Genomic DNA, 27,434 nt, shown 5'->3' with positions numbered 1-27,434 from the left:
TGGGCAAGCCCCTTACCCTCTCTGAGCCTCTGTTTCTTCATCTTTAAGGACGGCTAGAGACCCCACGGGCCCACTTTTTGGGCCACTGCGGGATGGACTGGGCTTTGCGACATGCTGGTGGTTAGACAGCAGAGGGTGTGAAGGGCTCATCTCTTTGTGGAGCCCACCTCCACTGGAGTCAGCAGGTATCATTAAGCATGGCCCTGTGCCCCCTCCAGCCTCCTTCACCACAGCCCCACCTCTGAGCCTGGGGCTCACCTGGCCGAGGTTGTCAAAGTTGTACTTGTGCCGGACCCACCGGTAACTGGCCTCGGCACAGTCCGATTTATTGGTGATGTTCCTGGTATCCTCGCCCTGGCACACGAAAAACTTCCCTTTGAAGAGCTGGATACACATTCCCAGAGACAGAGAAAAGTGAGCTGTGACCACAGGAAGCCCAGGACTCCTGAGTCCCACCCCAACACCAGCCTGGGCACATTTTGGGTGAGTGTGGGGTGCTCTGCTCTGGGGCCAGTCAAGTCAGGGAAACACTGACAAGAGTCTCCCCTGCCGACACCCCCTTCCTTTCCAAGAGTGGGGAGGAAAGGTAATCCGGGCGGGCAGTGGGAGAGGGTGGAGGCGGGTAACAGTCATTCATCTTCCACCAATGGTTAGGCCAGGCGTGTGCCAAGTGGGAGTCCCCAGCATCATCTGGGAACATGCTAGAAACACACCTTCTCAGGCCCAGCCCAGATCTATTGAATCATACACTCTGAGGTGGGGGAGCAGCGATCTTTTAACAAGCTGTTCCGGTGATTCTGATGCAAACTGAAGTTTGAGAACCAGTGAGCTAGGCATTTAATTCTCCCAGCAACTCTGGGTGGGGGAGTGGGTATCTTCAACCCCACTTTACAGATAAGAACAACTGAGGCTCAGAGAAGTTAATCCACTCACTAAAGTCCCATAGCCAGCAGGTAGCAGAAAGGGGGCTCGAACCCAGGTCTGTCTGATTAGAAAGCTCACCCTCGTTCCAGTATAAACCAGGCTATGTATGACTACTGGTGAAAAAGGGAAGGCAGGACCAGGGGGCCTGAGCAAACTGCTCGAAACAGACCTAAATCCACTGGAAGGACTGGGCTCAAAATGCTTCACTCTACTGACCCAAGGAAGCTGGGAAGTGAGGAAGGGGAAGGGCACTGGGTGGGAGTGGGGAGGGTGTACAGACAGGCACCACACAGCTTTGGTAAATGCACCCCAGCCTGGTCCCTAGGGCAAGAGAATTTCTAGGAAGTCAGGGAACAGCCCCCAACCCAGGGCAGAGTGGGCATCCCAGGAAGCCAAGGGAAGGAGGGGGCAGGGAGGGTAGGGTGTAGCCACCCAGGGGCTCCCACACTGCCTGAACAGCCAGCTGTCTACCCTGCAGCTGAAACAGCTGGAGCCAAGGGCCCTGGAAGACTATGATGGTGGGGCTCCCAGGCCCCCTGAGGCGTCTACTGAATCCTGCAGGCAGCTCTGGCTCTTTCTCTTCCGAAGCCAAGTCTCCTCCCTGGGCCCAAGGCCAAATTTCCCCAGCAGCCCCCACTTCCTGCCTCGTCTGGGGTCTGCACCCGCCTGCCTGCCAGCACGCTGCTAACCTGGCCCAGCTGTCTGGGCCCTGGATCCCCAGACCTGGCCTGCAGCCCACTGTGCTCGAGCCGGGAAGGAAGGGAGGGGATCCCAGAGTAGACCGCGGGCCAGCGTCTGTGCTCAGGGAGTGCGTGCAGAGGGCAGGAACAGCAGCCTGCGGCTCCCATGGCCTGAAGCCTCTCTGCAGCCCCAGTTCTCCTTGGGGCCTTCCTCTAGGCTCCCACTTTTCTTCGAAATGCCCAGGAGGTAAAAGGGCCTGGAGCCTGGAGGGAAACGTCCCTGCTTATTCCTTTCTGGAGTGAAGGCAGCAACAGCAGCTTGAGCCATAGGACCCAGGGGCCAAGGTGAAGGGCCCTCCTCAGGCTTTCACCCACAGCTGGCCCCCAGAACCCCACACACCTGCACCCCCAAGATGCCGAAAATGATGAAGAAGGCACAGCAGATGACTACAATGTTGCCGATGGGTTTCAGTGAGGACATCAGCGTCTCCACCACCAGCTTCAGCCCTTGCGCCCGGCTGATCACCCTGGGGAGGGGAGGGAGGGAGGTGATAGGGCTTCCCCCAGCCCAGACCTTCCCTTGTCCCTTGACCCTGCTCCCCACCCCCAACCTTGACCACTGGTCCCTTCCTGGCCTCTGGTGGCAGAACACAGTCCTCTGTTCACGGGACCCCTGCCATCAGGACCCCTATTGTAATCTCTCAAAACAAGTGGCAGAGATCCCCATGCCCCACATCTCCACCTCCATCCCAGGATGTCAAATGTATGACCTGTTTGGGCTGGGAGTGGGGACGATTCAACTCATGTGAGGCATTCCCTAGGGATGCAGTGTATTGTGGGTTGGAAGCACCAGGAGATAAACTTGTAGGGGAGCAGGCAGAGAGGGGAAGGGGCAGAGGGAGATGGACTGTCACAGTCAGGGAAGCTCGCACATCATCCCCATTGAAAAAAAAGAAATCTGAGTTGGGGGTGGTGATTGGCTGATTGGAAAGGGATTCCTGAGAGGGTGGATCCCTGACCAGGAGAAATGTCACCAGGGGGTGGTCCCTGGCAGGCGCCTGAAGATGGGGAAAGCCAGCAAGAGGAGTCTGTCACCTCACGGGGAGGGGCTGAGTGTCACCCCTAGAGGCCACACAAGGGAGAGCTGCACCTGAGGACTGAGAGTCCTGCCCGTGGCCCCTTGTGCTGTGCGCTGCACAGGGCTGCAGTCACCTTACATCACATGGGGCAGCAGCCCTGAGGAATATGTCATGTTGAAGAGGAGGAAAGCAGGTGTGCACGTGGAGGGAAATCACTGCGGCCATAATCTGAGTGTTGTCTGGGGCGGGGACAGGATCACCTGTGGGGGTCACCGACGGGAGGCTGGCCTGTGCGGGCTTTTGTTTCGTGGCAGGGAGTGCTGGTGGTGGGAGACGTCCCGGTGGAGGGGGCCACCTGTTGGAGGTGTTCCGGTGCTGGGGAGGGAGTCACCTGAGCGGGCGCAGGGTCCGCAGCAGCCGCAGCACCCTCAGCATGCCCAGGATCTTGGTGCCACTGTCAGAGACCATGGACACCAGAATGTCGATGACAGAGATGAGCACCAACAGCCCGTCCAGCACGTTCCAGCTGCTCCGCAGGTATGCCTGCTCCCCGAAGCACCAGCCCAGCGCCACCACCTGGGGACCACCGCTGTGTCATTGGCAGCCCTCCCTGCTGGCCTCAGCCCTGCCTTGCGCTGCGGCCGACGCTCCCACCCTCAGCCCAAGCCGTCTCCACCCCCCACCAGGAATCAGAGGGCCCAAACCAACACCAGCCCCCATCACCTTCACTGTCATTTCAGCCAGAAAGACTGCGGTGAAGATGTAATTGGAGAGGGTCAGGAAGATGCGCTCCTGCAAGAGAGGGAGGCAGGGGTTGCCCGCCAGGAAGCCCCCACCCTTGGACCAGGTCTGCTCTGCATACACAAGTCAAAACCTGCTTCTAACATCTGACTCAGAAAACGACCCCCACCTCCACAACAATGTAGATCACGCCCCTCTCATACACGCACAGAGCCAGTGCCAGGCCCCCAACTCCCCTGCAGCTCTGTGGACAGTCACACCCCTGTTTGTGACCAGAGCTCCCCACCCCCACAGCCACTTAGCCCGAGGGGGAGAGGATCTGCACCACAGTGCTGTGATCTGCGTCCCATGTCCTAAGCCCTATTCCCAGGTTCCTTTTAAAAACTGGGGCAGGATCTCACTTGATCTCTGACCCCTGCCTCCCATCCCACCCTCTTCACTTGCTTTCCTGCTGTGCGCCCCAGAAATGCAGCAGCAGTGGAAACTGGGGTCCTGACACAGACTCTGCACCCCCAGGCACAGGCTGCGGCAGGGCAGGGAGGAAGGCCATCTAGTTCCCTGGCATCTGTGGACTGAGTCCCTGCCTGGGTGGCCAGGAGACGGGCGCAGATCTCTAGAGAGGTGGCAGGCAGGGTGTGAGCACAGAGAGGAGGGAAGGAGAGGAGCAGGTACAGTGACAGAGCTGGAGATGGAGAAGCTGAGTGGGAAGATGGTGAGAGAGACGAGGAGACAGTGACATGGTGACAGAGAGCTCTACAGCAGGGCCTCAGGCGGGAGGCAGCCAAGGCTGGAGTGCAGCCAGCGCCCCTGCCTTACCCTGTGACTCCGGGTGTGAGGTCCCCAGTGTGGGTGCTCTCTCACCCGTCTAGTCCTGGGCTGCTCCCTCCGTTCCTCAGGCTCCCTCCACCCCGACCCTAATGGAAAACAGAAGCCCCAGCAGCGCTGAAATCTAAACAATGGTGTGGGAGATGGCAAGGAGGGATGAGAGGCAAACCCTAGCCACCTCTAAGCAAGTGGTGCAGGATGCCGCGAGGGGAAACACAACCACCCCCCACCCATCCTTCTGGAACCAGAATTGCTGCCAACAGCGAAGGGCTACAATGCCAGGCTGGGAAGAGACAGCTCCCAGGGCCAGCTGGGCCCACCCTGAAGGGGTTCAACCCTGGGGTGGTATGTCCAGGGCCTCTGGCTCTCCTTCTGAGAAGGACTGACAGGTTCACAGCCAAGCAGAAGTGACCCATGTCCCCACTAAGGCCCCTGAAAATCTACTTGTTTTTGACCTGGAAGGACCACCAGGAGCAAAGAACGGCTTCCGCGGCCACTCTGCATGCCCCTGAGGCCCCCATCTGCACACAGCCCCTGCACCGCCCCAGCACTCCCCGACTCACACGTGTGCCCCACAAGCCCCTGGCTCATGAGAAATAGCCTGGAGTGAGACGAAGCACCCAGCTGGGTCCGTGTATCATAGAAGGGAAACTGAGGCAGGAGAGGACACAGGGGGCATCCTGGGGACCAGGATCTGGTGAGAGACTTAAAGGAGAGTCCTGGCCCCCTCGCTCCCTGCTGTGTGACTTGCAGGTCAGCAACTGTGGCCTCCTCGCCTCCCTCACTGGTCCTGAGTGCAAACCCCAGGAGAGGCCTTGCCCCGAGCGGGGTTGCTGACTCACAGCGCTGTGGGGGTCAATTTTGGGGCGCTCCATGGCGATGGTGATGCAGTTAAGGAAGATGATGACAAGGACCACGTGGTCGAACATCTTGTGGGTGATGATCCGGTGACAAAGGAGGCGGAATCTGCCCAGGCATGGAGGCAACGGCTGAGAGGGGGAGGCAGGGCAGGTGGCAACGAAAGGCACCGCCCGCAGCCCCTACCCCTCCAGAGCCCTACCAGCTGAGGCCACCCCGCTCACACCCCCAGGCAGGGTGCCACTTCTCAAATCCCTGATAGCATCGCCAGGGGTAATTTCCCGTGAGAAGAAGAGGTCGGGACACAGGTCAGACCCCTGCCCTGTCACTTACCTGGACTGAGGAGGGAAGATGTAGGCTGACCAGGAGTCTCGCTCGAGGCAGCAGGCAGGGAGTCGGGCTCGGATCCACGCGCGGACCCGTTCCCCTTTGCTCTGCAGAACAAACACTGGAGGATGAGCAGGACCAGGCCTCCAGGTTCCCCGGCTCCCGGCTCCTCAGCAGAGTCAGGACCCTCACGCCTTGTCTACCCTCTCCCACCTGGGGCCCAAGCTCTGCCCTGCCTCTCTTCCTTTATTCCTAAAGCCACCTCCTCACCTCCCTGTCAACCTTACCAGGCCCCCTCCCCATCCCTGAGGACCCCTTGCCTCTCCATCTCCTCCCACTCCTCCCCTGCATCCCCAACCCCGCTCTCCCCTCTCCCCACCCCTGCCTCCGGCCCAGCCCCCTGCCTACCCTCCCTGCTGGGCTGGGAAGCAGCATCAGTTATCAGACACTGGTCCCACACAGCTGTCTGTTCAGAGACACACCTGAGCTGAGGAGACACTGGCCCTGCTCTTCACGTGCTAACCCTGAGGTCACTGCACCCCATCCCCAGGGGGAATGGTGGTGGCGAGGGGCTGGGGCAGGGGCACATGGGTATGGATAGAGTGGGAAGTCAAGGCTTGTGATGAGGTTGAGATGAGAAAGGGGGATGCGGGACATCAGTTTGGAGAGATGAGCGATGGGTCTTTCTGAGTCACAGGGGGAGGGCCATGAAAGATTCATACACATCTGCCCAAAATCATTCATATCCACCAAGGGTGGCAGAGCTGCAGCCCCAGGCATAGGCATGACAAGGATCTGGGGCTTGGCAAGGCAGGCAGAGGGAGAAAAGGGATTGTTTGGAGCTCAGTTTCCAGGTGCCCCTTGATATCCCGTGGGCTTGGAATGGTAACTCCCTTATACCCTGCCGGGCCAGGCACAGCTCCCCCTCTTTCAAGGTCAGGGGTGAGGGGTCACTGTGCCCACAGGCGCCTCACCAGGTTGCCCTCGTCATCAGCGTCATCCCCATCCAGTGGGGGGTCGTCAGGCCGCAGGGCCCGGGCCAGGCGCCCTGAAGCCGACTTGCCATTGCAGTCCTGGTGCTCAGAAGCAGAGCCTCGGCCACTGGCAGTGCGATGCAACCCTGGCACCTGCAGTGTGTCTGGCAGGTCAAAGGAACTCTTGGCCTCCCGCTCCAGGGACCCCCTGTGGTGACGGTCACTGCCCGCAGGGCTGGCCCGCTCCTCTTCTGAGCTCTCCTCCTCATCCTGGCTCTCCTGGCCTTCTCCCGACAACAGGGACCGCCGCTCCCCACTTGGGCTTCTCCGCTTCAGGCTGGGGGCGCGGCCGAGGCTGTTCCGGCTGGAGCGCCTGCTGGTCCAGCTGCTCGCAGCGCTCCAGGGGCTGTGTGGGGAGCTGCGGGCGCTGGGCTGTGGGTGAGCAGGAGAGGAGTGATCTCAGGCAGGACCCAGCAGCCCTGTCCTCTCATGTGCACCCGGTCTCCCGGGAGCCTCACTGGCATCACATCAAGTGTAGGGGTGTGAGCAGCAGCTCTGCACTCTGATGCCCGGGTTCAGATCCCGGCTCTCCCCAACCAGCTGTGTGACCTGGGGCAAGTTATTAAGCCTCTCTGTACATCTGTTTCCTCATCTGTAAAATAGATGCAGCAATAGAGCTCATTCCTCATTTAGTTGGTGAGAGAAGTGTTATCATCAGCTGAGTGGCAGTATGTATAATGGGGTGAAGAAACACAACTCAACAGCAAAAAATCAACCCAATCTAAAAAGTGAGCAAAGGGCCTGAATAGACATTCCTCAAAAGGACACACAGGGCCGGGCACAGTGGCTCACACCTGTAATCCCAGCACACTGGGAGGCCGAGGCAGGCAGATCACCTGAGGCCAGGAGTTCGAGACCAGCCTGGCCAATGTGGTGAAACCCCAACTCTACTAAAAATACAAAAAATTAGCTGGGCGTGGTGGCGCACGCCTGTAATCCCAGCTACTCGGGAGGCTGAGGCAGGACAATCACTTGAACCTGGAAGGTGGAAGTTGCAGTGAACTGTTGCACTCCAGCCTGGGTGACAGAGTGAAACGCCATCTCAGAAAAAAAAAGGAGACACATATGGCCAACAGGTCCATGAAGAAATGCTCAACGTCACTAATCACGAGGGAAATGCAAATTAAAACCACAATGAGTTATCTCACACCTGTTGGATTGGCTACTATGAAAATGATGAAAGATAACAAGCGCTGGTGAGGATCTGAAGAAAAGGGAACCCTTGTGCCCTGTTGGTGGAAATGTAAATTAATACAGCCATTATGGAAAACGGTATGCAGGTTCCTCAAAAACCTAAAAATAGAGTTGCCATATGACCCAGCAATTCTACCACTGGGTATTTATCCAAAGGATTTGAAATCAGTATGTGGACGAGATATGGGCACTCCCATCTTCATTCCAGCATTATTCACAATAGCCAATATATGAAATCAACCTAAGTATCCATCAATGGATGACTGGATAAAGAAAATATAGGCCAGGCACAGTGGCTCATGCCTGTAATCCCAGCACTTTGGGAGGCCAAGGCAGGCGGATCACTTGAGGCCAGGTATTTGAGACCAGCCTGGCCAACATGGTGAAACCCCATCTCTACTAAAAGTACAAAAAATTAGCCGGGCATGGTGGCACATGCCTATAATCCCAGCTAATCAGGAGGCTGAGGCAGAAGAATCACTTGAACCTGGGAGGCAGAGGTTGCATGCAGTGAGCTGAGATCGTGCCACTGCACTCCAGCCTGGGCGACAGAGTGGAAAGGAAAAGAAAGAAAGAAAACATGGCATACATGCACTGTGGAATATTATTCAGCCTTAAAAAAGAAGACTGCCATTTGTGACAATATGGATGAACAGGAGGATATTATAGTAAGTGAAATACACAAGGCACAGAAAGACAAATAAATACCATATGATCTCACTTATATGTGAAATCCAAAAAAATTGAACTCATAGAAGTAGAGAGTAGAATGGTGATTAGCAGAGGCTGGGGTTGGGAGGGGTAAGGATGGGACCAATGGGGAGGGCTTAGCCAAAGGATACAAAGTTTCAGTTGGACAGGAGGAATCAATTTTCCAGATTTATCGCACAGCATGATGGCTATAGTCAATAATAATATAATGCATATTTATTTCAAAATTGCTAAGATAGTAGATTTTTAAATGTTCATGCCACAAAAAAAATAAGTATGTGAAGTGATGCATATGCTAATTAGCTTGACGTAATCATCCCATAGTGTATGCATATATCAAAACATCACATTGTGCCCCATAAATATACACAATTAGTTATTTGTCAATTAAAAGCGAAATTAAAAAAAATTAAAAATAAATAAAATCATGAAAGCATGGGCACCAACACTAGCCTCCCAGATTAAAATGCTGGCTCTGCCATTCCCTTCTGCAATCTGAGGCTCAGGCCCCCTCTGTAAAATGGGGATCATTGTGGTACCTACATCCCAGGGTTGGTGTGAGGATTAAATGCATTTAGAATGCTTCAGAGTAGTGTTTAGAACAGTGTCTGGCACAGAATCAGTACCTAGATGAGGGTCTGCCATGATTATTATTAGGTCTTGAGCAGGTATGGACACCCCACCCCCGTTTTACAGAAGCAGCTCGGAGTGGTGGCATCTTGCCCGAGGTCACTCAGCTGGGGTACAGAAGAGGTCAGCTTAGGCCCTGTTTTCAGCCCCCAGGCTAGGGCTCCTTCCCTGGCTTGCATTACCTGCGCGGACTCCCCAGGGGCTTGTCCAGGCACACCCAGGCCCCGTCCAGCCCATGGGGCAGGGGCTGTGCCCTTGGACCCTCCTGCCTCCATCCTCTCTTCCTCCTGTCCTCCTTGGAATATCTCCCACCATCAGGGTACCCACATGCACCCCCTACCGGTGACTTCATCTCGTGGGCTGCCCCAGGCTCGGCCGACCCGCTGCTGCTGGTGTGGTGTGACGCAGGGCCCAGCGCCTCGCCCAGGCCTGTGCTGGTGCTCCTGGGCAGCGACATGGGTGTGGCGGCCGTGTGGATGATGAGAGGCGGCAGCAGGCTCTTCCGCAGCTCCGGGTGCTCTCCCAGGGACACCACTGCACAGGGACAGAGGGAGAGATCCCGAGTCCACTCAGGGCTGGCCCAGGGCCAAAGGTCACACCCCAGGATAGGTACTCACGGGCCAAGCACTTCTTCCTGTCCCCATCACCATCCAGGCTGGGTGAGAAGAAATCGGGCTCTGATTCGGACTTGTTGGCATCTCCCTAGGGCAGGGGAGCAGCGGGCCATTAGGGATCGGGACAGGCTGGGGTGGTTGGGATGGACCAGGCCTCCCTCTCTTCACACACACACACCACATATAGGCCACAGGAACCAGCAACCACGGCACGAGACATGCACGGCGCAGGCCAGACGCCCCAGGCTTGGGGCCCAAGGCTGCCCAGGGCCCCACCACCTCTGCCTCTCCAGCCACACCTCAGAAAAGGCCACGGCTTATGTGAGCCCACAGCACAACCAGCCTGGCTGAACGGTCACCAAGGCTGGCTGGGGAGAGAAGGGGTAGCTAGGTGGCAGGTGGCACAGGCCAGAGGGGGCTGGGGACCTGGGGACCTGAGTGAAGTGGTCACTAGAGCCTCTCTTGCATAAGTTCACTGGAGGCCCTTTGCTTTCTCTCCATGGCTTCCCTCCCCTGAGCCTCAGACTCGAGGACGCTGGAAGGAAACTGAAAGACCCCAGGCAGAACAGCTCAGCCCGAGGACGCCACTTCAGTCCCTCGGTGTCTTCCCTTCATCTTCCCCAAGTCCCGGCCCCCTCCCTGGCCCCATTTTTACCTCTCTCCCTGTCTCTGGGACAGTTTTTTCTTTCTTCTTAGCAGGTCAGTAGGTTCCCCAGTAATTACACACTTCTCCTTAAGAAGTTATTAAAAAATACTTGATTGCTACTTTTGATAAGGACATAAATATTGGGTAATTGGCATCTCAGGGGATCATTTTCACTAACTCAGTTTACAGCCCTAACGAGGCCTTTAATTATCAAGTGGGATCTCCAGGGGGCTATTCGGGATATGCAGCACCATGGGGTCCCACAGGAACGCTGGCTTCGCCCTGAATTCTGGTGCTGGGGCAGGGAACAGCAGAGCACAGGCTCGTCGTGGGGCCAGAGTGGGAGCCAGCCCTGAGAGTGCCAGCTGGACCCAACCGGGTGATGAAGGGGCCAAAGGCTCAGAGGTGATTTAAAATATTGGTACATTTTGGCAAGAGCCACATCCCATCCCCACATCCTCCAAGGACTTGTCCTGAGCTGAGGCAGCTTTCGGGGTCTCCAACAGGGGCCTGGGGCAAGGGGTGAAGGGGTGGGAGATGGGGGAGTATGGTCTACGGCCAGATCTTGACTCCACTGAAGCCGGACGTCTGGGACTCCTCCGGGACCTCAGCACAGGCACGCACACACGGGGTGCCCCACACACGTGCACACAGAGGATTCTAAGTCCCTTCCTTCTCCGGCCCATCCACCGGTCTGGCAGGGATGGAGATGGTGCCCTTGGTGGGTTGATGGGGCCAGAGGCAAGGAGGTGCCTCCCTTCCGTGTCCTCAAGGGGGAAGGGACTTAAAATCGAAGCAAACCTCACAACACCAATGACCATCACGGCTATGACAGGTTGCACAGCAGCGGAGCGTGAACACGAGCACAGAGACATGGAGGCGGAGTGGAGGGGCACGGGGCATGGGGCACGGGAGGCATGCTGACTCATGATCGCGTACCTACCCCCTGGGAGTCGACAGGCAGCTGAATACAGCTTAACTGTCCACTCGCATCTTCCCGTTTGCTGATTTCCTACAGGGAAAGGGGGAGGCAGGGGAGGGCTGCTGGTCACAGGCGCTCGGGGCCTTCAGATATCGGCAGTGTCGAGAAAGGATGAAGAAAAGAAGGAGCACGAACCCCACAGCAGGGGAACTGAGAGACACGGGGAATGGGGGGCAGATAGGGGACAGAACAGCCTTCCAGAATTCAACTACAGGCCCTCAGGCCAGAATGAATCTGAAGGGTGAGGGCAGAGGCCAAAAAGATGGGGACAAGGGCAGGTCCCCCCATAATCCTAATAACAGCCGCCATTCATTAAGGGTGTGCCCGGCATGGGAAACTGCCTCCTTAACACCAGCTGGCTTCCTTACACAAGAGAAACCCGAGATTTGGAGAAGTTGAGAAAACTGCCCCAAATCATACAGAGTAAGAGGTGGATCTGGGCCTGGAACCCGAGTCTGTGGCTCAGAACACCACCCTCCTCTCACTGGTTCCGAGGCACTGGGCTTGGGGAATGGGTAGGAAGCAGGGAAAGGAAGGGACGAAAGTCACCACGGAGCCAAGTCAGGCCTCGTAACGTCTCATGCTCTCAGCTTAAGTCCCTTCAGATCAAAATAGATCCAGCTGCTCCGTTTGAGATGGGATGTGACAAGTAATGCTGAGATGATGGCTCTGATGTTGTTTAGTATCAATTAATGGCCTCACACAGGGCCTGCTGCCTGTTCATTTAATTAAGTGTGTGAATGATAAATACACAGGGATTCAGGGCGCTGCCCCCTGCGAGTCAGGAAATCACCAGCCAAGCAGGCTGTGTCCCTGGACCACCCCCTCCTAGCTCTTGGCAAGGTAGCAAGGCCAGCAGGGGGGCTACCCTTGAAGCCTCCTGCTGGGGAAGCCCACTAAAATGGGGGCAGCCACTTCCTCTGCCAAGGTGGATTGTCTTACTTGTCAAAATAAAAACAAAAATCCCAGGCCATCACAACAGCAAAACCAGACTCCCCTGCCAGACCGTGGGGCCCCCTGAAACCTTACCCAGGAGAGGGCGGGTGCCTTGGAGGTGTCCAGGCCATGGGCAGCGAAGGACACTCCCCAGCCCTGCCCACCACATGCAGGACAGGGGAGCAACTGGCCCAGCCCCTCCCATGGGTACTCCGGGGCCACAGTCACTGCCCACTCCCATGGAGAGGGGATGTTCTTAAAGTCCTTTCTCCATCCCACCCCAGGCCTGAAGCATCACAGCCCAAGACACCGCATCCTGAGTGAGACCCTCCCTGCAAAGGTCCTGATACTGCGAAGGTTGGGGAGGGTGTGGCTGCCTAGGCCTTGTTGAGCCCTCACACTGGGGCAGTCCCAGGCCCCCAGCAGGGCCAGAGTGACCAGGCCACCCCAGGGCCAGGCTGCTGTCATTCCCACACTCTGGCTTTGCTGTTGCCTAGCAACCAGTCCGCTCAGCTGCACTCAAGTTAACAAGGTGTTTGCTGAAAGGGCTGAGTGCTGGGGAGGGGGCCATCTGTGCTGGGCACCTCCAGACTGCCTTGGCGGCTGAGTGGCAGAGGAGGGGAGGGGAATAGGCTCGCGGTGTTTTCCGTTTCCCTCCACAGAGTTGCACGGGAATTTTTCTGAGGGAACCATGGCTGGCAGGAGCTGCCTTTGGAAGGGGCCAGGGGGCCCGGTCCTCACTCAGCTCCTCCTCTTATAGGCCCTGAGCAGCAGCAGAGTGAGTCTACCGGCTCTTGTGGGAGCACTGTGGTGCCCCTTAATTCTTTAGGCCTCAGGGAACCCCCAAATTAGTGTCCCATTCCAGGGAGCATACCGGCGTCCCTCCCTCCCTGCGAGAGGCACAGCCATCACCAGAGCCTCCCCTACCAGCTGCGCTGGCTGCCCCACAGCAGGGAGGAAATGCAGTAATGGATAACTACAGACTGAAAAGGGTAGCGGGGAGAAAGACCAGTGTGGGACAGATACGCTGCACCCCACCAACCCAGCCGGCCGGCCCACAGGGAAAAGCCCTCCCTTGCAAGACTGGGAAAGAGTCGGAAAATAGATTTTTGTTTTTCCACCGTGTGCCGGGTATTTATAGACCAGGCCGCAGCGGGAGTTTCCATCCGGGTCATCCAGAGAGAACTGGACTAAGAGCTTCTCCAGACCCAACCTGGAGCATTTCTAGGTTGGGTCAAACTGCCCTGTTTGAAGCCCCAGCAAGCTGGGGTGGGTCTGGGGGCTCGGGTGGGAAGAGAGGCAGAGCTGAGGGAGAGGAGGGGGTGCAGCCCTCTGGGCAGAGGCTGCTCGCTGACATGGTAAGGGCGGGATCAATGTAAATCAATATTAATTGATGATGCTGCCTGTGACGAAGGTGATGGAGCCTGGGCTGGAAATAGGACGCTCATCTCTGCCATGTCCGTAGCTAATTGGGCTCATTTCTCACCCTGGGCAGCTCAGCCCTGCCCTGGTCTTAGTGGCATCTTCATCTGCTCAGTCAGAGCTCAGATGACTTGCACGCAAGCCTCCTGCACCCCTCGGCTCAGCGGGTTCCTCTCTGGGTGTTCCATAGAGCACTGTGCTCAGGAGTCCAGCTGCACCACAGGCAGACACTTATCTGGTCTGGCTCTCTGGGGAAGGGGTCTAGCCAATTCTGAAGGGGATGTCTACTCGGTAGCTGAGCTTTGGTGGAGGCACCCCACACAACCACCCTGTGTCCCATGTGATGAGGGACTGCATGAGATCCGGAGCCTCCCGCCCCTGGTCCACCCCGGCTTAGTCTAAGAGGCTTTTCCTGTGGGACTTCCCAGGCCCGCAAAGTTGGCAACAGAGGGAGGAGGCTCAAGACAGGCAGCCGATTGGAAGTGGGACTGCTGTGGGCAGGGTGAGGTGGGCAGGGCAGTGGGTTACCTCCGCCTGGAAGCCCTCTACCAGAATGGCGACCAGCAAATTGAAGAGCACGTAGTTGCCGAAGGTCATGAGGGCGATGAAGTAAAGGGCCGCCCAGGACGACGTGGAAGCCATACCGTTGTAGAGGACTTTGTTCCAGTCCTCCTGGGTCAGGATCTGCGGGCAGAGGACAGGAATCAGGGCCGATACTAGGGGCACCTGACGGCCGCTGTCCATGCCCTGCCCTGTTACCCTCGCACCTGAAAGACGGTGACGATGGCCCAGAGCAAGGAGTCAAAATTCTTCCGGTCTGGCAGGGTGTCCCCATCCCTCTCAGAGGCAAACTTGCAGCCGAAGAGATGCATACCCAGGATGCTGTGGGCACAAGGGGGGCCACAAGCCAGGGATCAGAGCCCAGTGCTCCTCACCCCTCAGGCCCTTCTGCCCCCAGCCTGGCTGGTCTCTCAGCCGGCAAGGTGCCACGCCGCCCTCACCTGAAGATGAAGATGAAGAGCATGAGCAGCATGCAGAAGGTGGCCACGTTGTCCATGGTCTTCATGAGCACCACCAGCTGCCGCTGCAGCGCCGGCAGGAAGCGCACCAGCTTCAGCACGCGCATCAGGCGGAAGGTCCGTAGCACCGACAGGCCGCCCCCCTGCTGGCCCACGATCTCCCACACGCTGCAAAGGGGGCAGGCAGCCTGAGCTCCCTGCACCTTCACCCTCTCCCCCTACTCCCTCAGAGAGGACTCAGTAGCACCCAAGGGCCTGGCTGGGCTGGCACATTGAGAGAAAATGGGGCACAGGTGGGCCCCCAGACCTCAAAGCAGGAGCCTCCAAGATAGTGAGGATTTGGGTGACAGCCCCGGCCCCCTCGGCCCTCTCCTCCCTGCCAGAGATCACATCCTGGCAGCAGACAACCCCCTCCCTAAATCTGGCCAATGCAACTGCATCAAGTTATGGAATGTTTGCTTTGTTCTCTTCTAATGAAATCTAAAGCCAATTCCAAAAGCAATAAAGTGGTTCTCCTGGCCCCAGGCCTTGGGGGGATGGAGCACTTTCCCAAGGTCTTGGAAACCCTAAAGCAAGTTACTGGTGTCTGAGATGATTTCCAAGCACTTTTCGAGCCGGGCAGCTGGCTGGGCCTCATACCTCTTCCAACTCCTCTCTAAAGCCAATCTCCAACCCTTGCGCAGCCCAGGCCTGGGTGGGGTCAAGGACAAGAGGTAGAAGTGGGGAGAGCAGACTAAAGAGGGGCCTGGGCAATGAAGAGGTGAGCCCAAGGCCCACAGGAGCAAGGTGGGGCCGAGAGAGAGACGGAGGGCGCATGGGGACACAGAGAGCCCCCCGCCTAGGAGGAGTGGCAGGTCCTGTGGGGTCAGTGGGGCCTGACTCCAGACCCCTCCACCCCAGAGGAATAGGTGGCATGGCCCCTGGCCCCAAGCCACCCCTGCTAGCATTCCTCAAGTGAGAGTCAGTGCCGGGGGGTAGTCATACCTGATGACCACAATGACACCATCGAAGATGTTGTAGGGATTCTTGATGTAGCCAAAGGGACCATACACAAGCAGCTTCAGCAGCATTTCCAGGGCAAAGAGGCTGGTGAAGACGATGTTGCTGATTTCTAGGGCGTTGGTAAGCTCCTCGGGCTGCAGGGCAGGGTGGGATGTGAGGCAGCTGGCTTATCGCTGAGCCCCTCGATCCAGTCCTCCAAACATGGGACACCAGGGAGAGGAGGAGCAGGAACAGCAAGCTTATGCGGAGGGGTTGCTGGATGCTCAGGCCCAATGGGGAGGACCCTGCCCCAAAGGCTCCAGGAGGAAATGCACCCAGGGGCAGGGGCCCCAGGAAAGGGCCATGTGAAACCCATAGCCCCAGCCATTCCCCAGCTCTGGGTCTCAGATTCAGGGGCCACAGGCTCAATGGGAGGCCTGTGCTGTGGATTCCGCCCTATCTCCTGCTGGGAGCTGAAGACCCATCTTGACCTAGGCTATAATGCAAGCCTAGCGGGCCCAGGCCAGCAGCACGACAATGCTGGCAGATGTCAGAGGGTGATCGCCAAGGCCTCACAGGCACACCCGGTCACCAAGCCCCACACAACGTCACATGTATTCCACAATTACTCTGTGGACTTGGCAGCTTTCTCTTGGACAACAGTTGGCTACTCTTGCTTCCTTCCAGACACACACACACACACACACACACACACAGAGAGAGAGAGAGAGAGAGACAGAGACAGAGAGAAATGCACGCATTCCCAGTCACACACGTGGTGATAGGCAGAAGGAAGACACCCAGACACCCAGGAAGGGTTGTCACAGTTGAGGAGACACCTGGGGCCTCAGCCTGAGGCCGGGACACCTGGGCTAATTCTCAGCCTATCCTGTCACTCACTGTGTGACCTTCAGCAAGATTCTCAACCTCTCTGGCCCAATGTGAAACACCGGAGGTAATTCCTTTCACGCTCCCTACCCGAGTCTGGGGCTGGGACCGAGGATGCACCCTGCAGAGTCCTCAGAAGGACTAACGACGATCCCTGTCTCATCTGCCATTCCAGCTCACTAGTGACCTCGCTTTCAATATGAAGTGCCTAGCAATGCACCAGGCATTAAAGGAGCTGCAAAAACATGCCAGCCACACGCCCTGCCTCCCAGGAGCTCAGTGTCTGCTAGAAACACATTGTACACACACAAAACGGCTGAATAACCACAAGAGGCCTTAAATGCTTCAGCGCCAAAATAAATTATCCAGGCAGCAAGTCTGGGAGTTCAGGGGAGAAAAGGTGAGGGGTGAACACACAGAGAAACGCTTAGTTGGGAGAGAGGCAGCACCTGAATGCCTAAGGGTTTGTGGAGTCTCCCCAGGCAAGGGTTTAGGTGGCGTGGCACGGGGTGGGGGGATCATGAGCAACCTCAGCCTGGTTCTGGTTGAAGAAGGGAGGGGTGTGGCCAGACAGAGGGCTGGGGAAGCAAGAAGAGATATGGCTGGCTCAATGGACCCCACTGTCCACCTGATGGATGTCTGGACAAACTATGTGTGTGGCCTGGAGGGCAAAGGCCAAGTCCATAGTAGCTGCTCAAAAAGTTTGGGTTAATGGAACAATCAAATGAGGCCCTCATTCCATCAGACACCTCTCCTTGCTTCTCACTGCCTCACTGGCCAGCTGCCCAACCAAGCCCACAGCCAGGCCTGAGGACACCCAAATGTATCCTAATGGCCCTAGTTTGTGCGGCCAGCTTGGGTAGGAGGTGGAGAGACTCAGAACAAGGGGCTTCTGACTAACAGGTGAGCGGCATTTGGGGGCCTCGGGGACAACAGCTACTCAGAGAGAGAGAGAAGCTTTCAGACTATTCAAAGGCAGGCCTGGGGGCAGAGTCAGGGCCAGCAGGCAGGCAGAGAGCCAGCTGTGCAGAGGGGGAGTGGCTGTCGTGGGGGCCGGTATGGCTTGGAGCCCGTTGCTCCAGCAGATCTCAAGTAAGTCGTAGCTCCGTGGATTGTGAGTGGGGGCACTGCCACCTGACCTGGTTAGCCGGGTCACACAGGGCCATTAGTCTCTCCGGCATGAGCACAGTACAGGAGGTGGGGTGGGGCCAGGATCGATGCACATAAAGCCCCGGGCTCAGACCCCACCTGGCCAAGTGGATCCCCCCACTCTGTGCTTCCAAGTCCGGTCTGCCAGGGAGCGGGAGTTGGCAAACCCTCCTCCCTGTCCCTCTGCCACTCGCCATGTTTTCGGGCCTTGGATTAGATTAAAATGAACATGGACCACACAGGTACGATGTTTTATGGGTCATCTGGCCCACCATGCACCTCCCCTCATGCCATTCACACAGTAGTCCTGCCATGCTAGTCTCGTAAGTGCAAAAGACACCAAGAGATGGAGGGTGACCAGTTCAAAGTCACAGGGCAGGAAGAGCTGGGGTGGGGCTCAATCCCACATCCCTCTGGCTCCAAGAATATTAGACAGTCAGGATTCGGAAACAAGCCACGGTGATGGTGAGGGGCTTGTGAATCCAGATACATGGGGACTGGATACACAACGTGTCTTCTAAAATTGTATTCAAATCAACAGAGCTCTAGGAATAAAGACCAACTCGATGTGAAGACACAGCCGAGGTACGCTTGTAATGGGCAAATTTCATGGCATATAAACTACACCCCCAAAAAGCTGCTAAAAATAAACATAGACGAAACGTTCTTTTAAAAGTTGCTGAAAACACCGTAGCTTTTGATGTCACGTATTTACTCAATCAGTGAATTCTAAAAGTCCAACTACTACTGTGCGTAGAGAAGGAGACTGTTCTCTTCACTCCCCGATGTTATCCACGGGGCTCTCAGGAGTCTGTACTGACGGCTCGTGGACACGTGCACACCTCACTCTCCTGCACACCACCGAGAGGCTTATGGAGAAGGATGATGCCAGGCTCCTGCGAGGCCTGCTGCCCCATAAGGCTTGCCTCATTGGCCCTTGTCAAGGGCTGTGCCAGCAAAGGCTGGAACCCCTCTCATGCCCAGCCACGTGGCTCCGGGACTGGAGAAGCAGGGCAGCCTGATGCAGGTGGAAAGGGGCCTGGCGCACTCCCTCAGCCCTGCCTTGCTCTCTCTAGTCTCCCTGCAACACTTAGGGTCAATGCCTCTTTTTCTCTAGGGCCCCGGTATTCCCTCCAGTGAGCCACGGAAAAAGAGCCCTCCTCCCCAAGATAGCCAGGTCTGTCCAAGTTACTAAATTGGAGGCTGGGAACGATCTGCAAATGCAGGACAAGGACATAGAGACACAATCTTAGCAACAAGGTTGCCCCAGGGACCGGAGCTGTAATTACGGCTGAAAAGGGGCAGGGGTGGAGCCAACATCTGGCAGTGCCCACCACAGGCCAACTAGGCTGAAGATCTCCTCCTGGGATTTCATTTCCTCCCTGCTCACAACAAACGAGGGAGGGCTATGAGCCTCCTAGATAGTCTGGGAAACTGAGGCTCCGAGGGGTGTGGTGCCTTGATGGAGGTCACATCGCCCTCCTGGAGAGGTGCAGAGCCAGGTCCGTTGTGCCTCCCTCTACATCTCTGCCCTCAAGACCCTTTCCACAACATCGCCCCCACCATATACCCAGACAGAGCTCACGCAGAGAGCACACAAACTCATCAGGCTGGAGCCAGCCTCCCCTCACTGGCCATCCCCAGCTGTGGAAGTCCCTTCCCAAGTCTAGCCTGCATCCTTCCTGCTGTTCACAGATGTCAAGGCCCAGTGGAGGTTTCTGTGAAATGAGGCCAGGTAGCCTGAGCTCATCTCACCCAGAGGCCCCAGGTCTCTTGTCTGTGCTGATGCTGACTGTAAATCTCCATCTCCCATCTCCTAACACCTCCCCTCCCCTCCCCTCCGGCTGTCACCTTGCAGCAGCGGCAAGCTGGTCAGTACTTCCCAGCACCAGGGCTCCCCAAGCCTCATAGCTGCTCCATCATCTAGCCCTAAAAATGCCTTCTGTGTGCCGAACACTGGTGTTAGAAAGGTGCCGCCAACTCTGAGACTTTCTTCCTATGTGACCTTGGGCAAGTCCCTTTGCCTCTCAGATCCCCAGTCACCTCTTCTGTTAAACAAGGTAACACTACCTCCTGGGAGGCTGCTCTACAGAACAAAGGAGTGAAAGGCTGTGAGAAACCCCAGCCCAGGGCCAAGTTCACACAAGGCAGGACCGATATCTGCAAGGCTGCAACTAAACACCACACTGGGGGCAAAACCCAGGAGCTACGGGAGCTCAGTCCCGGCTGAGGTCAGTGGGCCAGTGCGGAGGACAGCCTGGGAGGATGTCCATGGAGGGTGTCCCCAGCTGGGGACAGCAAGGGAAGGCGTGTGCAGGGCACAGTGCAGAACCAAGAATCAAGTTGTCTGCCCAGATCAGAAGGTGAGAGGGGCTGGTGAGAGAGAAGGCTACAAGGTCGGCAGGGCCAGGTGGAACAGCCTTTGCTCCCTCTGGACCAGTCTCTGCCTACCACGCTGCCACTGAGGCCCTGGGGGGGTGGGAAGGGAGGGAGGAGATGTGCAAAGCAGTGTATTAAGAAGATTAATCTGGCTGCAGTGGTGGCAGTGTGTGGACGGCTTGGAGGGTGGAGACAGAAACCAATTAGGATACTGCAGCAGTCCAGGCAGGAGGCCTGAGAGGCAGCTCTGGCAGACAGTGATGTGCCTCTTGCAGAGAGGGCATGAGGGGCTGGACAGGCCTGGTCAGAGCTGAGCAGAGGCTTGGACCAGTCACTCCGGCTCTGCCCAAGCCCCACCCCAGCCAGCCGCCATCGCCCCAGCTTCCACCTGCTCCACTGACCCTGAAATCTCCACTCTTCCGCTCAGACTCCTTGGCTCACCTCACCTCTGCTTTTGATGGGCCTGCCTGCTGCTCCCACCCACCCAGGACAGGGGCGCAGACAGGCTGCAGTGAGGCAGTGAGGGTCACTGGGTCAGTGGGAGGCAAGTCTTCAAGGACGTGTGGGAAGTCAGGGAACACCTCGGTGGCAGGAGGTTTCCTGGAAATCTCACAGGCCTCATCATGTAGATCACGGTCCTGGTCTTCCCCAGTCCCCTGGAAGCTCTCCAGTTTGGATCCTCCCTCCTGTGCCCTCCTGCCCACTGGGCACACTGCTAAGTGTCATGGTGCCCCCAGGGCCTCCTAATCAGAGGCAATGCCAAGGAGAGGCTTTAGCCGCAGTCACTGCCTCTCTGCCCTCTGGGCAACATTCCTCAGAGTTCATTCTAAGCTTATTCCCTTCACCAGCACCCCCACTCCCACCTCTCCCACTGTCATTGGGGTGTAGGTGACATGACCTTTCCCAGCTCCCCAAAGCCCTCAAAAGTAAACACACAAGCTAAACAGGCACAGCACACTCACGGTGCCCACTCAGCTTCAAGATGGCTAACCCAAGGCCCCTGCTACTTAAAATTCTGGAGCTGTAGCCAGGCGTGGTGGCAGGTGCCCGTAGTCCCAGCTACTGGGGAGGCTGGGGTGGGAGGATCGCTTGAGCTCAGAAGTTCCAGGCTGTAGTGAGCCATGATCAAGCCACTGCATTGCAGCCCAGGGGGCAGATCAGGATTCCATCTCTTAAAATAAATAAATAATAAAATGCTGGAGCTGCAGCCCCTGTGCCTTGTCCATCTGGACAGTGTCTAGCCCATGATGGGCCACAGTAGGCCACATAAAGGCTGCCCTCCTGATGAAGACTTTCAAGAGCTCCTGCCCTGCCCAACCCCAGCCCAGGTAAGTGCCCTTGCCCTCCTCCTCTCCTCTGCGGCTCTGGAAGTGCTGAGTATTGCTAGAGAGAGGTATGAACATGTGCTGACTGGACAGGTGATTCCCTGTGGGTGGTGGCCCCATGGCTGTTTCATGCCTTTATTCACAGTCCCTGGTTCCTCCCTTCTTATGTCTCCTCTCTCCCCCAGGAGCTGCCTCAAACCTTCTGGACTCTGCAGCCCCCAGCCCTACTCCCCACCTGGCCCCTCATTGCAGGCTTAGGTGGGGGGCTCCATGTCCCTTCTCCAAAGAGCTCTGTGTTGTGCATCCCACTGTCTCTCTTCCTCTCCTGGAAGGGAGCCAGCCTTTCCTCCACCTGCACTTTGATGCGCTCCCCTGCCCCCCGCCCCCGCCACCCCTACCCCCGCCCCCGGCTCCCCTGGGCCCTGGCCTATCAGTTACGCCTGCATCCATTACTTCTCCAATCTCCTTCCCCCCTGCCTAAAAGCAGAAAGCTTCTGTGGGACTCCAGACCCATTCAGTTCTGAACTCTGGGCCCCACAGCTCCAGCTCTGTCCAGGGACCCTCTTCCCAGCCCTCCTCTTAGTGGATGCCTCAGCAGCAGCTGAGCCTCCCTTGGCTTCCCCGACCCTGAGCAACCACCTCCTCCCCCTCCCAGTGCTCATTTCACCGCCTCTCTTCCCTCAGGCCAGCATTCCTCAGAGTTCAGTCTAAGCCCGCTCCCTCCACCAGTACCCCCACTCCTACCTCTCTGGCTGTTACTGGGGTGTAGACGACACTAAACAATCTCTCCAAGCCCCTGGCTTCTCATCCAGAGATCCAGAGCCTGCCTGATCTCCCTCCTGGGATGGCCCACAGCCACCTCAAACTCAATGCATCCAAAACAAACCCTCTCACCTCCTCTCCCAAACCTGCTCCTTCCCGGGCGGCGCCATCATGCTTGGGATTCTGCCTTAGAAACTTCGGGTTATCTAGGATTCTTGCCTACCCTTCATCCCTCCGGACACTAAGGTGCCCCAGCCCAGAGAACCTGCCAATGAAATTGCGTCCTACCCACACCCCCTCGTTCCCATAGCTATGGCCTTACTTGGGGCCCTCTTTGCCTCTGATCTGAACAACAGAAATAGCCTCCAGGCCCTCCCCCACCCAGCCTGCACCTATGGGAAGCACCGGCTTCCTCACTGGGCTGACATCAATCACTGCTCAGACACCTCGGGGCCAGGGCAGGGAGGAAAACCTGACTGTCCTTCAGAGCATCCAGTGCCACCCTGTGCATGTGCCTTAATCCCTTCACCTAGATCTCTCTGCACCTACCCACGCCTCCATCTCCCACCTCCCCCCACCCCCACCACCCAAGCCACTGTCAATTCCATTCATCTTTCGAGGCTCCGTTCAAAAGCCACCACCTTTGTGAAGCCCTTCCGAAGGAGATCTGGGGGTGAGCAGTTCTCCTTTGTCCCCTGAAGCCTCTCTTGCGGCATTTGGCATAATCATCCATGAAACAGAATGACTTTTCCACCAGAATCTACATTTGTTGGGTGTTTCTGGCTCAGCCCCCAACCCCCTGATATTCTAATATTCTATTCTAGTGCGCTGTGCACAGGATATGCTCCCCTTGTTTGTGGAACTGGGAGAGCCTGGAGCCAGGGGAGCCTGCAAGAGAACACCTTAGCAGACATCTCCAAAACGATGCCCCTCTCCCTCCCACACCAGATAGCCTTTGAATGTCTGGGGCCAGTCAGCTGTAAAGGATCACCCCCCAAAGCTCTGCTTGGTCCTCAGCCCTAGCCCTTCAGCCAGGGCTCCCCTATCTGGAGACCAAGGGACTGGCTGGGGTGGGAGGTGTCCATCAACCTTTGCCTTCAAAGGCCACATTTAGGGTGTCCACGCATGTGGGCATTTTCTGGGGAGAGGGTCCCCAGCCTTCAGCGGAACTGAAAAGGAGTCTGTGAGCTCCTTCAAAGTTCAGACTTACCATGTCTGGACCACCTCCCCCTGCCCCACCCCCAGCTTCTCTCGCCTTGAACAGCCAAACTCACTCACTTATAAATAGAAACCCTCTCTGGACATGTATCTGGGGTGATAGGATGGTCCCAGAGTGTGAGCAGTGAGCAGAGTCATCACCTGCCCTGTCCTCTCTCAGCCTGCAAGGCCATCTACCCTGGTCCCTCCCCCTCCTCTCCCCGTCCACAGCCCAGGAGACCACTGGGCTACATGTAGCTCCCCTCTCCCCACATGCTGTTGTCCCTCTTCTAGAACATGAGACTAGCACCTGTCCCCCACCCCACCATGACCCGGAGCCGGGAAGGAGATGTTAGGAAGCTCCTGTGTCTCCAAGGCCCCACTGCTGCACTCCCCTCTTCCTGGAGAGGTCTGGCCCCAGTGCAGACCCGGGCAGGATATAGAAGAGAAGGTGACTTCTTTTCTGAGCTCCGACAGTCTGCTGGATATGGTCAGGATGGCTCGCAGACACCTTGTATGCAACATGTCCCCCAGCCCACATCTGCTTAAGCCACATTGCTCCCACCCCAGGTAGAAACCTGGGAGTCATCCTTGCTGCCTCCTCTCAACCCACGTTTCCAACTGATTGAGTCCTGCAGATCCAGCTACGAGCCAGCTCTCCCCAACCCTCTGCTCTCCATTTCCAGGGATGAAGATGTAGTATGAACTGCCTGGACCACTGCTGGAACCCTCATACTGTCCCCTACCCTCCACCTTCACTGGCTATGTCCTACTCTTCCTTCAAACTCAGCCCAGAGGTCACCTCTTACACGGAGCCCTCCCTGAATTCCTTCTCTGGTCTGGGTTAAGGGCTCCTCCTCCATGCATCCCTCTCTGAGCATGTGCCACATCAAGTAAATATGACTGTTTACTTGTTGTGACCTCTTTAAAAAGAAGGACAGTGCCTTGGGCCCAGTGGTGTGCTGGAGCTGTTTCTCATTGGCTGGGAGAACCAATTGTCCACGTCTCTTCCCAACCCCACATTCGGGGAATCGTGTTGGTAGCTTAAAACCAGCTATGGTGGGAGCATTTACACCATGGAAATTGGCAAATGCTACAGATCAGGACTTTATTATTTTAGAAGGGCTGGTTGTTAAACATTTACCAGCAAATCACTGCTTAGGCCCAACTCCAGTGCAAAAGGATGAACTGGAAAAACCTTCTGGGCTCCATGCACTGCCCTGAGCGGATGGGGCACACACGTAGGCTGGCCCCATGTTAGATCACACTTCGACATCAAGTCATTTTCTTGCTCTCTCCTCAGTCTCCTGGGTTCTTGCTCTCCTCACCAGCCCTCTGGGCAAACCCAATCCTGCCAGTTCTCCTCCAGCTGGTGCTTAAGGGGTGCAGGAAGCAGGAGACAGAGGACAGCATGGGGCCAGCTCTGGGCGGGGTGGGGTATGACATATAGGTGCTTCCTCAGTCAGGAGGATGGTGGGGTAGCGCAGGTTGGGGGGACAGGACAAGCGAATGATGAATCAGCCAGGGGATGGTGGGAGAGGACAGGGCCTGGGGAGGGCAGCGGTGACGGCCAGGAGGGAGGGCAGGGACTCCTCCTCTGGTGAAGCACCAGCAACACCCTTTCCAGTGCCTCTCCCTACCGAGTCCGATCGATTCAGGGATCAATGGACACAATTGCCTCATTAGGGGCACCTCAGGGAAGCCATGAGCCTCCTCCATGCTGCGGCACCTCACGCAGCCAGCTCCCGGGGAGTCTCTGTCTCCCCATCCCGCCCCGTCTCGGCCCTCACTTGCATCTGGGACTCAGTGTCTGTCTCCAGCTCCCTCTCTGTGTCTCTGTCTCCGCTTGCATCTCTGTGGCTCCATTTGTCTCTGTCTGTCTCCGCTGTGGCTCATCTCTCCCTCCATATCCTTTCTCCCCTGCCTGAACTTCTCTCTTCCTGCCCTCCTCCCCCATCTCCATCTTGCCCTCCGTGCCTCTGTCTTGCCCCCATCAGTCTCCTCTCTATCTCCCTCTGCGTCCCCATTCCCCCATGTGTCTCTGTCTCCCTCTCTGTGCCCACTGTGTGTCTGTCTCAGCCCCCCACATCTCCTTGCTGCCTTCCCTGGCAACCCCCCACCCCCAGCCTGCTCAGGCTCCAGGGCCCAGATGGCGGGACGTTCACGCCGCAGTGCCTGCAAGCACAGGGTCATGGCAGCTTCTGGGACTTCTTACTCTCCGCACCCCTGAGCCCGCTGGGCAGCTGTCAGTCATCTGCCCACCCTGCTGGGGACTCCCACTCACCCCCATGGGACCCTCAGCACCAGGTACAGGGACAAAACCCTTCCTGGAGCAGACACTGCTGCCACTGAGTGAGGCCTCCCTGCTGCTGAGGACTTAGCGGGAGCCCTGGGCTGTCTTCGTCCTTCCTCAGGAGCCTGAGCAAGGATATGGTGCAGGCACCCCTGACTGATGGCTGCTGCCTTCTCTCCAAAGGGGCGTCCTTCTTGACATCTAACTGAAAGCCCTCTTGCCAAGGCTTCATCTGCCCTGGGTCTGTGTGACTCAGCTTCTTCCCAGTGCAATCAAAACCTCCACCAAAAGCATCGGCTGGGCAGGGACTGCTGGGTGCACCCCCCAGGGGTAGGGAGGGGGCACTGGGGAGGTGCCTCTCTGGGGGAGGGGCACCTGACCATGGCCAGAACAGGAGTGAGGGAAAGGAAGCTGAGGTTCAGGGAGCCTGAGTAATGGGAGGTTAGGGGCTGTCACCACCTGGGTCCTAGAAGCAGAAAATGCTGCCCACCCCCCACTGCCACCAATCTGGCAGAGTGGAGCACCTCTCCCTGGGAGGCTGGCAGAGTTGGCACGTGCACACACACCCACACCCACGCAGCCCAGACACAACATGCCCACCGTGGTGGCATGTGCGCCCACCCGCTGGCACTGCAGCCAGGGTCCCACTCTCTCTCCACCTCATGGCTGCATGGAGGGGGCCCTGTGGAGGCTAGAGGAAGGGACGCCAATGTGTGATGGTGACAGGGAGGGGTGCACCTGGCCAGGTCAAGCAGTCTTGGGTAAAAGCTGCGTGCTCGAAGTATTGCAGGTGCAGAGGTCAGTGGGGTAGGGGGGGGCTTCGAATCCCCCGGAAAAGTGAACATCTCACTGTCTGCTGCAGATCCGGTTTGACCTGCGCCCCTCAGCCTCAACCCAGACCTCCCAGCATGCCTGTACCACCCTGCCTGTACTACCCTGCCTGTACCACCTTTTTGAGATGCCCCTTCCACAGAGTGCTGTGCTGGGTAGGAGCCACTGCACACCTCTGGCCCCCTCCGCCTCTGCTCCTGACTGGGAGGGTGCAGAGGTGGGGAGGTGCATGGCCTTTGTTCCAAACCAGGGAAAGTTGGGTTCTGATGGCCCAGTGCCTCTCTGCTGCCCCAGGGAGGCCAGAACACCCAGGAGAGCAGAGCCTGGGCAGATCATGAACTGCAGCACCTGCTTGCTAGCCTCTCTCCTTTTCCAAGAATCAGCCACGGGGGTGACCTGGAAGGCCAGACTGGGGGGAGGGGGAGCGACTTCTGGAAAGAACCCTGTGAAAGAGGGAGCCAGACCCAATTGTGAGGACCCATGGTGCCTGCTTGGACCCCCGACAAGTGGGCAGCTTCAGCTCATGGTGGGGGATCAGTGGGGTCCCCCAGGCTACCCTTTCTGTCTCTGCATAGCTCTGAGGGTTAGAAAAGCCTCCTCCCCCTCAGCCCAGATCCTATTGCTTGCAGCCATCAGCCCCACAAAACAAGCCTGCTTCCTCTTCCACATGACAGCCCTTCAAATATTTGAAGACAGCTTGCCTGTCCCTGCTGAGCCCTCTCTCCTCCTCACTAAACATCCCGGTTCTTAGAATGATTCCTCAAACGCGATGGCTTCAAGTCCCCTTGCCATGCTGGGCACTCTCATCCACCCTGACCTGCCCTGGTTCACAGCACGGCTCCCAGACAGGAGGCCAGGAAAGATTGCCTGACCCCAACAGGCCTTCATTCCACCCAGGCGCAAGCACCAACCCTCCCCTCTGCACCCCTGTTTACATGGCCCCTCCTGCCTCCAATCAGTCACACCCGGACTTAGTGGGTCAGATGGATGCCACAGGACCTCCAACA

At 57.3% G+C, this 27,434-nt stretch overlaps 1 protein-coding gene across 29 annotated transcripts in view; it reads right to left on the bottom strand.

Annotated features, from left to right (window-relative positions):
- Positions 1-27,434, bottom strand: part of CACNA1G (calcium voltage-gated channel subunit alpha1 G) — a 66,804-nt gene that overhangs the window by 21,130 nt on the left and 18,240 nt on the right. For 21 of the 29 annotated variants that reach the window (XM_055256855.2, XM_055256856.2, XM_055256830.2 and 18 more), the window contains 14 exons: positions 15,607-15,758; positions 14,605-14,790; positions 14,371-14,485; positions 14,132-14,287; positions 11,207-11,275; positions 9,621-9,705; positions 9,344-9,537; positions 6,409-6,840; positions 5,441-5,541; positions 5,092-5,215; positions 3,407-3,475; positions 3,075-3,259; positions 2,005-2,131; positions 259-384 (listed from right to left, as the gene is read on the bottom strand). In XM_055256855.2, coding sequence (XP_055112830.2) covers positions 259-384; positions 2,005-2,131; positions 3,075-3,259; positions 3,407-3,475; positions 5,092-5,215; positions 5,441-5,541; positions 6,409-6,840; positions 9,344-9,537; positions 9,621-9,705; positions 11,207-11,275; positions 14,132-14,287; positions 14,371-14,485; positions 14,605-14,790; positions 15,607-15,758 — 2,121 coding nt within the window. The remainder of the gene's footprint in view (positions 1-258; positions 385-2,004; positions 2,132-3,074; positions 3,260-3,406; positions 3,476-5,091; positions 5,216-5,440; positions 5,542-6,408; positions 6,841-9,343; positions 9,538-9,620; positions 9,706-11,206; positions 11,276-14,131; positions 14,288-14,370; positions 14,486-14,604; positions 14,791-15,606; positions 15,759-27,434) is intronic. The other 8 variants (XM_063629873.1, XM_055256832.2, XM_055256836.2 and 5 more) reach the window with 1 other exon arrangement.

Source organism: Symphalangus syndactylus, chromosome 20 (assembly GCF_028878055.3).
Source record: "Symphalangus syndactylus isolate Jambi chromosome 20, NHGRI_mSymSyn1-v2.1_pri, whole genome shotgun sequence".
NCBI classification, from domain to species: domain Eukaryota; kingdom Metazoa; phylum Chordata; class Mammalia; order Primates; family Hylobatidae; genus Symphalangus; species Symphalangus syndactylus.
Note: the sequence above shows the minus strand (reverse complement) of the source record. Positions and strands in the feature narration are given on the sequence as shown.